General features: G+C 54.8%; 1 protein-coding gene across 1 annotated transcript in view; it reads left to right on the top strand.

Moving 5' to 3' along the window:
• BCL11B (BCL11 transcription factor B) overlaps positions 1-10,588 on the top strand; it is a 109,425-nt gene that overhangs the window by 68,929 nt on the left and 29,908 nt on the right. The window contains exons 4-5 of the mRNA XM_077780828.1: positions 9,959-10,191; positions 10,238-10,582. Of these exons, the coding sequence (XP_077636954.1) occupies positions 9,959-10,191; positions 10,238-10,582 (578 nt within the window). The remainder of the gene's footprint in view (positions 1-9,958; positions 10,192-10,237; positions 10,583-10,588) is intronic.

Raw genomic sequence — 10,588 nt, forward strand, 5'->3', positions numbered from 1 at the left:
GGCAAACCCAAGCGTCGCTGGTTGTCGGTTAGGGGCGGTGGCACCGGGTAACGGTCCCTGCAGCCCTTTGGAAGGGGGGAGGGGCGGCGGCACATTAAAGACGGATGACTCGTTGGTGGGAAAACACTTGGCCATCCAGACAGCGCTGCCCTGTTCGCGCGGTCCACTTTTTATCCTATAATTGCCTATCATTATACACAATTTAAATATTCAAACATTCTCCACAAACCTTGGGCTAGCATGTTTTTATTACAAATTCAGAACAAGGGAATAACCTTTAACTTCAGAGACAAATGAGACAAATTTACAAGTGCATGTCTGCTGTTTTCTTGTGTTTTATCAATCCCCGTGGACCGGAACACTTTTGCTATAACGCCACTCTGAACAATATACATATATTACTACTTGTTTGTAGTGTGTCGGTAATGAGTCCCCTCTGCATTAGCTAACCTATATAACTCGGCGTCGAGGCTCTCCATAACGTCAATTATCTCCTCGGAGCTAAACGTACACTCCATTAAAACGAGATTTACTGCCCCTGCAATACTTCTTGGGGTGGAATGTGGAGATTTTTGTGGATTTAACGAAAGGAAGGAAGGCTTCTTCCTGCCTGGTGAAGGAAGTCATGAATAATGGAGAAGGGAGACTTCTGTGTCAGCCGGAACGCGTGTGTGAGACACCACGAGGTGTGCACACGCCTGCTCACACCGGCTCTCCGCACACACCCGCAGCGCCTGCCTCGATTTTTTCCCCCCTCTTTCCTGTTTGTTTCTTAATTCAGTCTTTATTTTTCCATTAAACGATAAGGAGGATTTGTGCCACCCTTCCTCTTCACATTCTCTGCTGCGTTCCTGTCCCCGGAGTGCCGGAATCCCTTCAGAAAACCTCATGTTTGGGGCTGGGGGGCGGGGAGGGGGAACAGATCACCACAGTACGTTTATCTGTGAGCCCACCGCAGCCCGCTGGCGTAGGTCTTTTCCAGAGAAGTCTACAGAAGGGTTTCAAGGGAATCTGACGACGCATCCATCTATTTTGGGGAAGACATACTATTTCCAGCTGATTTGAGCGCCTTATGCAAAGGGAGGGAGGGAGTTCTATAAAGATGATCTCGAGGAATGTGCCGTAGTTTCTTGAGAATGCCATCAGTGAGTTGCCACATATCAAGTCACCCTGTGTGTGTGTTCTGCCTCTGGCTCTTCCATCTTACTAGCAAACACTGCCGTTCTCACCCTTCCCCGAGATGTCCCTGTGGTCAGCAGTATTGCTTTGTTTCAGGGCTTGGGTGGCTGTTTCCTGAGCCTGAAATGCACACCTGGTCTGACCACAGAACTGAGCAGTTGAAATCGAGACTGCGGGGGGGTGGATCTGGGGTGCATGGTGTCTGCAGCTGTCTTTGAGTTCTAATACTTTGTTCCACTGAGAGCCTGGACCGCCCCGTTCCTGAGGCTGGCTCACAGGTCGAGGCTGTTCTGATGAGAGTCTTGCGGGAATGGTAGAATTCCTGCTGCAGAGAGCGATTTGGAAGCCACCTTGCTGGGCCAGTGGTCCTCATAGACTGGATTTTAAATTTCTTTTTTGCATCCCCCCCCCNTGGGAAGGGTGGATCTTGTCTCAAAAAGAGCCCTCCTAGGGGTCCTCCTACATCCGTTGGTTGTACTGACATTTTGTTGTATGGAACAGTTTTTGACTCAAGTAAGCCTTGAATGTGGGTTTGAAAATCTTGCTAATTTTAAAGAAATACGTCAGAGTTTTCCCCGTGATGGAATTTACAGCACGGAATTTGATCTGTAGCCGGCTCAGCTTCTTGGTGTTTTTGCAGAGCCTCCTCGGATTGATCCAGCCCCATCTCCTTTGCGTTGCCTCTGAGTCTCCATGCCTTTGCATATGCCTTTCCCTCTGCCTGGCACACCCTCTCTCCCCTTTGTCTGCAAGATAGACTCATTCTTCCTCCAGAATTCAGCTCCATGACCTCCTCCTCTGAGAGGTCTTCCCTCATCTTCCCACGCTGTCAGTCTCTCCCTCCTCTGGGTCCTCTGCCACGGGTCTCAGCCTCTACTTGTGGCCTGAAGCCTTACTAGAAATGTGTGGCATCGTTAACTCTTGCATTCAACTGCGGGCTCCCGTGGGCAGACGTGCATATCCGTGTCCCTTCATTCAGCACGGGGCCTGGCACACAGCAGATGGGTCCTGCATTTGTAGCGCAGAGTGGGTGAGGAGGGGCAGCTGGCTAAATGGTATTGAAATCATCTTTTCATCCCCAGTCCCCTACCTGCAGCTTCCTGGAGGGACCCCTGGCGGGGTCACGGCCAGTCTCTCTGAACAGTGCCTGCCGGGCCGGCACCTGGTACATGACGACTGAGTAGAGAATGAATGAAGAAGAAGGGCATGTCCCTAGAGCATTTGGGACACCGATAGATTTCCTTGGGTTCACTAACTCCCCAGATATGTCTCTTTTGCTCGAAGCAAGATTCACCGGTGTTTTTGTGCCAGGCTGGCTGTCTAGGGGAACGATGGAGGCTGTGCGGGAGGCTGGAGCTAACTCGCCCAGGCCTGAGTTAACTCCAGGCATAGGGAGCACACAGCTTAGCCATGCCACAAGGGCGCTGACAGGGTCAGCGGACTGTCTCCCAACGCTGAGAGGGTGCGCCGAGTTTTCCCACCTGTGTAAGGTCTCTCTAAGCAGAGGCAGACATTGTGGGCACGGGAAGGAGGGGTGCAAGCTGGCGTGCAAACACGTGGTCACAAGGGGGAGGACCAGGGGAGTGAGCGGCCAGTGCACAGGTGGGCAGGGGTCCGGCCGGATCCTGAAGGCGGAGTGCCTCAGGCGTCCCCCTGGGCAGCAGGGGCCGTGAGCCCTGTGACGTGGGAAGACGGGTGACCTGCTCGTCCGCTCTGCTGAGGGTGGCTCAGAGAGGGGGCGAAGTGACGGCCTTGGCCCCGCGTCCGTGTTCTGAGATCCCAGCGGGCCGGGTGCTAGGTGCTGAGAGGCCAGGACGCATTGGGTGGGGCTTTTGTTCCGTGTGCCCGTCAAATGGTGTGCGAGTTGTACGCTGAGCTGAGCCCTGGAGGACAGGCTGTGGGGGCGGGACGGGGTCACCCAGACCTGGGCAGACGCCCCTGCCCTGGCGGCGATGCGGTCGGCAGTGCGGGCCTCAAGGAGACAGACGGCAGGAGGCAGGGCTTGTGTGGGCCACCCGCAGTTCTGAAGCACATGTGCATAGTCACAGCAGCGGACAAGACCAGCGCGGGCCCTGTCCTCAGGGAGCTTGGACTCCAGCCCAGATGAGGAATTTTAAATAAACAACCCAGGGCCAGGAATGTGGCTCTGAGCAGCCTCCCAGCCTCCTTTATTGCTCCTGCAAATAAATGGCTGCGGTGTGTAGCATGAGAACTAAGCGGGGCCGTGCAGACTGGGGCCTCACGATGCAGGCTCTGAACCACATGCAGCCAAGCCCGTGCGTGCTCCCCTCTTCCGGCACCACGGCTGCCTGCCCGGCACGGCTCGTTCTCTTCATCAGATGACTGAGAGGGGGCAGCAGGTGTTGTGTGGGCTCTGGCCACCCCGGGAGAGCACCTGGTGGATCAAGGGTGCGCAGCTCCTGTCTGTGCAGTGAATGAATGAAGAGTCAGTGTGGTTCTTGCTCTCAGCGGGACACCCAGCACCACCTAGTTAACTCAGCCCCGCCTTACCTGACCCCCCATTTCCCGGGCTTCTGTGTCCCAGGAGCCACCGACAAGAAGCAGTGTGTGTGGTGACAAGGGTCGAGAGGATTCCGAGCCCTGGAGGGGAGAGCGCGGGGATAGATTGGCCATGTCTGCCACGGGCGCTGGGGGAGGGTGAAGCTGTACCTGGGAGATCGTACAGGAATGGTGTATGGCGTTTATCACCACCACCAGCACCAAGAAAGTGCATCTGTTGCCTGATCAGCATGATTTCATCGAGTTACTGCAGGGCGAGCCCAAAGCACCACGTCTCCACTTTTGAGTTAGCACATGGGCTGGCCCGAAAGGTAAGATACTGAGGCACAGCCTCCCATTACCATGTCCAGGTTACTGGGCCCGGGGCCGCGGTCTGTACATTCTCTCTCTGGACCGGGCTTTTATCAGTCAGCACGTAGCTCCAGAGCGCGCCGCGGGGCTGACTGCCTTCTCTCTTCCAGCCCTCATCTGTGACACGGTGCCCAGGACGGTGCTTAGTTGGGGGGTTGCTTGGAACATCGGGTGAGGTCCTGCTCTACTTAGCTGTGGGCAGGCTCACGTAAGGATTTAATGGCGGTTAAGTTACTGCTGTCATTATGGCTCCCATAGCGGTGCCGCCTTGCTCCGTGAGGCTGAGGTTTGACAGAGCACGTTCAGAATGAACAGGGGTGGTTATAGATTTTGTAGATGGCCGTGCTCGGAAATAGTACAAACACAAAACCTACAAATACCGCTGGGGTGGCCAGCCCACTTTCTCTTGGATCACGAAAGGGGAGACTGTATTTAAACTTAAGAAGGGGGTCTGCACATCTGAGGGGTAAGAGTGGTGATAATTATTATGGTTTTGGAACTGTGGGGACAGTGTTGTTAGCAGTTGCAGATGCTGGAGGGGGGTCGGGTGGTTGGCTGGTGACCCAAGTGCTCTCCCTGGGGACTGGACAGACTGATGTCCAGAGAGGGGAAGGGGGACCCTGGGATCAGGCCTCCTGCCCCTGCATCTGGGTCCTGGGTCTTTGCCCCCCAGGGGCTTACTTGCTTTGTGAAACGTCTCCCTCCAGGAGCGAGGCCTGGGGTGGCCCCGAGTGGGTTTCCTAAAATGACTGGAACCCTTCACCGAAGGGACACACCATATGGCAGGAGAACCTCTCTTTTGGCCATTTTCATTGTAAAACAGGCCCTGACAAGCGTACAGAGAAGGATCCGTCCCTCAGGTGGCACCACATGCTGGAGAGACGGCCGGGACCGAGCCTGGGGTCGGGAGCCCTGAGGACGGGCACGGCCCTCCCTCCCTGCTTCTCGGAGCTTCCAGGCCCTCACGTGCTGGCTGGACGCAGCCCTCGCCTGGCCTTCCTCGGAGGCCGTGTGAGTAATGACGCGATGCGCTAACGCATGCAGAAATACCAAACCAGCTGTAAAGCACTTTCCAAACCATGGAGGGCTGTGTGCAGCCAAGACCCAGGTCTGACCTCTGCGGCCGGGCGGCCGGATTCTGATTTTGCTGCCGGCTTCGGAGAACATGGCCCTGCTCAAGCTGGGAGGTTAGGCATCCTTGCTGGCCCCCCTCTGAGCAGCAGCTGGACCCACCGCATCTCGCGCAGGTGCGAGTGCCCTTTGGATGGTATCGGTTGGCCTTTGGAGAGACCTGTTAAACTAGCGTGCTCAGTTACAGACTTTTTGTTGAATAATCACTCAATTAAAGGTGTGTTTTTTATTGAACATCCCCGATACCGTTACTGGTGTCATTCGAGTAACCGGCAGAGTAAGGAGGAACAGTTATTTAAGTGCTCATTAAAAACAAAACAAAACAAAACCCCTACTAGCAGAGGGAGACTCACTTCATCTGCAGGAGCCCAGTTGCCTGTCGGTTCCCAAGAGTCGCAAGGAAAAATGATGTTTCCTCGACATTTGCAAGTGCTCACTTCCCCCGGAACCTCTAATGCATTAGGCAGGCTGCATTAAAATTCCTCCCAGGCTTCATTACTGCTGGAGTTACACAGAAAGGCATCGCTGAAACACGCATGCACCTGCCAGGTATAAAGATGGATACTAAACACCGAAACCTACACACCTCTGCACAGTGGTGCACGATCGACGGCATGTATCCGCATGCAGGGTCTCACCGGATACCTCCAGCCCTCTTTGGAGGCAACTGTGTTATTCCCATTCTACTGATGAGGAAACCAAGGCTCAGAGAGGTGGTGATTTGATCGACCTCACTGAGCTGCGAATGTCAAGGCAGAGGTGTATGAGCCCATGCCGCCATTGAGGCTCGTGGGAAGGGAAGGTTTCGAATTTGAGACAAACAGAAGGACCACCTTTAGAGCCATTAAAAGCAAAGAAGATCCAGTCTGCGTTTCTGCTAACTGAGGAGTAAAAATGTCTGAGGAAGGAAGCAAGCACGGACAGACATGGGCCCTGGCTTCTCAGTTGCCAAGCCTGATTTAGTGATCCAAGTGCAGCTGACATTTCTAGGTCTCTAGGCCAGGTCTGACGTCACTTTGGAATAATATAGGCGTCCACCTGTCCCTCGGAACCTCGGCAGGCCCAGCAGCAGCGTGGTGGGAAGTGCGTCCCGTCTGGGCTGCTGGCAACGCCCGCTCCTGGGCTGAGCCTCCAGCTCACCTCTGGGCAGGTAGTCCTGAGCTTGAGGAGGGAGGGGGTCGTCACCTCTGGTCCCCGGAAGGGGAGGGGAGTGGGCCGACCCTCTTGCTGAGCGTCTTCCAGTGCATTTTAAAAAATGAGCTGTCCACGACTGGTAGGCCACGAGTGTAAAATATTTAGTGAGTTTTCGAATAGAAAAATGTTCTGAGTGGCTCTTCAAAGACTTCTGACATTGTTCACTTGTTAAAAGCCAGCCAGCCCCCGGTGCTCAAGGCTACTTCTAGGCAAGAGAGAACCATGACGTGGTAATACGGAAATGAACGTTTTATTAAAAAAAAAAGATTGGGGCGCGTGGAGAGTTGTGTAGGGAGGGCCTTCGAGGGCTGCGAGGTTTTAGAAAAGTCAGAAGCTCTCAGATTCCCGGGAAGGACATCGCTTGCAGTGAGTCTCGCCTTCGTGCGGAGGGAAGTCTGGGAAATCAAACCAGAGCCCTTCGTTCAGGGGTGTGGGAAAAGAGTGAGCTTGCCCCCGCATGAAGAGTGGCCCTGAGATCCGATGTGACAGACACATAGCTCTTCCCGACCTGATGCTGAATTACAGACAGGTACCTCCCTCCTTTGGCTGCTCCAGAATTGTAGCAGCATCTCTCTGCACCACCCCCACCCCCTTCTTTTCTTTTTCAAACAAGAAGTGGAAACATCTGAGCTCTTTAGAACATGTAGCTACATGCTTCCCAGCAGCTGCCATTTTGAGCTAAAAAAAAAAATGTTTTAATCGGCCATTTCGGCTGAAGAGCAGTCTTTATTCCTGGCCTGGCAGGGAGTTCTGCGTTTCTTCTGATATCCCCATTCCTCACCAGCGGTGGAACTTTCTAGAAAATGTGTGGCCATCAGAACAAGGAATAGGAAGTGCTCTGGAGTTGAAGCCCAAGGAGATGAAGACGATGAACAAAGAGATGTGGGAGGGGAGGGGGAAAGAGATGGTCCCACTTAAAAACATGAAGAACTAGAGCAGCTGTGTGCCGTAAATCGATTAATTAGAGCTTCCGAAGCCAAGGTGAAGGGTACAGAGACGCTCTCTAACTTGAAGATCTATGACCTTGTGGGATGTGGCACTTCATTTGCGTTATTAGCTCCCGTGTCAGAGAGGGACATTTTATTTATCTTCTTGTTATTTATTACGTATTTATTCTGCCTTGGTCTAGAAAAGGGTTTCAGTAGGACTCTAAATATTATGGCTTCTGGCCCGCTCTCTTGTGAGGCAGTGTGAGGCGAAGGGTTCTGGTCTCCCAAGTACATTAACTAATAAGCTAGGATGGGAGATGCTGTTTTCTTCGTCAGCTGAGGGACGTGTGCTGGAAGGGAAGGCCCAGGGTCGGTGCTGCTGAATGGCGTCCTGGGAGAAACATGGCGGACCAGGGCCTTGGGAGGCCATTTTCCAGGTAGGGAGAATTCTCCTCAGGGACTCCAGCATGGGGAACTGAATTGCCCAGACCCACTGGGCGCACTGGAGAAAGAAAATTGCCTCAGAAGATCTCCTGGAGATGTGTGTTTTTTTTAAATTTTTTAAATAGTTTTTATTTTTGAGACAGAGAGACAGAGCATGAGCGGGGGAGGGGCAGAGAGAGAGGGAGACACAGAATCTGAAACAGGCTCCAGGCTCTGAGCTGTCAGCACAGAACCCAACGCAGGGCTCGAACCCACGAACTTCGAGATCATGACCTGAGCCGAAGTCGGACGCTTAACCGACTGAGCCACCCAGGCGCCCCTCTTGAGATGTTTTTAAAAGCAAAGTGAAGCCGAACCTCAGAATTCTTTTATTCCCTTCTCTGCCCTTCCCCCTGCCCACTGGCGTCCTTGCCACGCACATGCACGCGGAACGGGAGACAGGGCACTGCTGATTCTTGGGGGACACCAAACTTGTAGAGATGCCTTGGTTTCCGGTCGGGGGGTGTTCTGGCCCAGCTGGATGTGTGGCCTGGCAGGATCTCCACCCTGCGCCAACCGCGTACACACTGCATGGGGCTGGGAGGTGTCGCCCCCTCCCCCTGAAGCCGTCCGGCTTTCCCTGTGTAGGACCCCGCGCATGGGGCCCTTGAGTTGCTTGGCTTTTACAGCTGAACGTGAAGTCCTCTGGAAACAATTCGTACAAGGCAAGACCAAAAAATGAGTCTCTGCGTGGGATTTCAGAGGTCCTTAAGTGTTCTGGGGAGAGGCTGAGATGGAGGGGGTCTCCTCCATCGGCGCCCCACTGTATTCCTACGTCATCTTACTGATGTGGGGCCTGGAAATTCATTTGCACCTCTGGCTTCACCAGGGAGAATGCGGCTACCATACTTTATAGCAGCGTGCCAGCCTTCCAGGTACAGGAAAAGTTCTCAAAACAAAAGGGGTTTCTTCAAGATCGCGGCTGTGAGGTCTTATTCTTTTTTTCCCTCGCGGGCCAGCGAGCAAACCTCAGGGTGGAAAGCAGGGCCTGCCCGCACCTGCCCCTTTATAGGAGGCATTAGCAGACGTTCATACCGAAAAGGCAGCAAGTTTCACCTGCAGGGTGAGGAGGGCGGCCACAAGATGGGTTCTGGATGAAACATTCGGTCTCCATTTTGCGACGGCCCCGACGATGGACACAGACAGTAACTGTTTTGGCTCGGTGCCCACAAGTGTCCACTACGATTTGCCTCCGACGTCACCGGAGCCAGTATATAACAAATCCGCACTTGCCACCATTCGTCTGACCACCCCGGCAGATCTGACATTCTCCCATTTGGTTAGCATTCTGGCAGCGGACTTCATGGAGGCCAGTGGCCCCCTGTCCACCCCCTCCCGGGGACCCACGGAGGCCACTTCCGTGGTTAGGGGTGTGTGTGAGGCCATAGGAGGAATGGGGGGCAGCTGTCACACAGCAGCGATCTTCTTATGACGAATTCCTCATTTTTCCGTATCCATGTTTAAATGTGATGGTGCTTTTTGCGAATAGTGTGGTGTATGAAATGCTAGAAGGTCCTTTAGCAAAAATCCCGAGTGACACAGAGGGGATCAGCCATGTCACTTAAAAAAACAGTCTGCCAGGCAGTTGAGTTTGACTTGTGTTTTTAGAACCTCCTTGGATCAGATATTGCCTAATCAGTGGTTCTAAAGGTCAGGGGGCACCTGGAGAGTTCTGTGACCCTTCTAACTGGGGGAGGGAGTGTGACGGGCTTGTAGAGGCTGGAGACCAAGGATGCTGCTTATAAACACTCTGCAGTGCACAGGCCCCTCTCCCCCCAACACACGGTCATCGGGGTCCAATGTCACTAGTGCCTTGGTGGACAAAGCCCGGACCGTTAAGGTTGTGGTGACCTCCCCGTTTCCTCGCAGACGTCAGGCACTCTCACAAACACGGCCTCATTTGGCTTCCGAGACCATGGGGATAAGCGCACCTTTGCTTCATGGGGAGCAAGCTGGAGCCTGGGAATTGGGGTTGCTTGCTGAGGCCGTGTGGGGCCCACCTGCCCACAGGGCCGGCTGCTTCAGCCCTCCAGCCCCCTGCAGCCCCTACCCCTCCTTGGCAGAGCGCCCAGCACGTCACCGGCCTGGGCCTGCTCGGAGGGGGCCCCGCTGCGGCCCTCCAGAGCCCGGTGGATCCACGACTCTGGNTTTCTGTCCGTGTGTCTCCCCAGGTAAAGATGAGCCTTCCAGCTACATTTGCACAACATGCAAGCAGCCCTTCAACAGCGCGTGGTTCCTGCTGCAGCACGCGCAGAACACGCACGGCTTCCGCATCTACCTGGAGCCCGGGCCGGCCAGCAGCTCGCTCACGCCGCGGCTCACCATCCCGCCGCCGCTCGGCCCCGAGGCCGTGGCCCAGTCCCCGCTCATGAATTTCCTGGGCGACAGCAACCCCCNACCTGGAGCTGCCGCCCGCCGCGCTCATCCCGTCCGAGAACGTGTACTCGCAGTGGCTCGTGGGCTACGCGGCGTCGCGGCACTTCATGAAGGACCCGTTCCTGGGCTTCACGGNGGGCCGGCGCAGCGACACGTGCGAGTACTGCGGCAAGGTGTTCAAGAACTGCAGCAACCTGACGGTGCACCGGCGGAGCCACACCGGCGAGCGGCCTTACAAGTGCGAGCTGTGCAACTACGCGTGCGCGCAGAGCAGCAAGCTCACGCGCCACATGAAGACGCACGGGCAGATCGGCAAGGAGGTGTACCGCTGCGACATCTGCCAGATGCCCTTCAGCGTCTACAGCACCCTGGAGAAACACATGAAAAAGTGGCACGGGGAGCACTTGCTGACTAACGACGTCAAA

The sequence above is a fragment of the Crocuta crocuta genome, unplaced genomic scaffold, assembly GCF_008692635.1.
Source record: "Crocuta crocuta isolate KB4526 unplaced genomic scaffold, BGI_CrCroc_1.0 scaffold299, whole genome shotgun sequence".
NCBI classification, from domain to species: domain Eukaryota; kingdom Metazoa; phylum Chordata; class Mammalia; order Carnivora; family Hyaenidae; genus Crocuta; species Crocuta crocuta.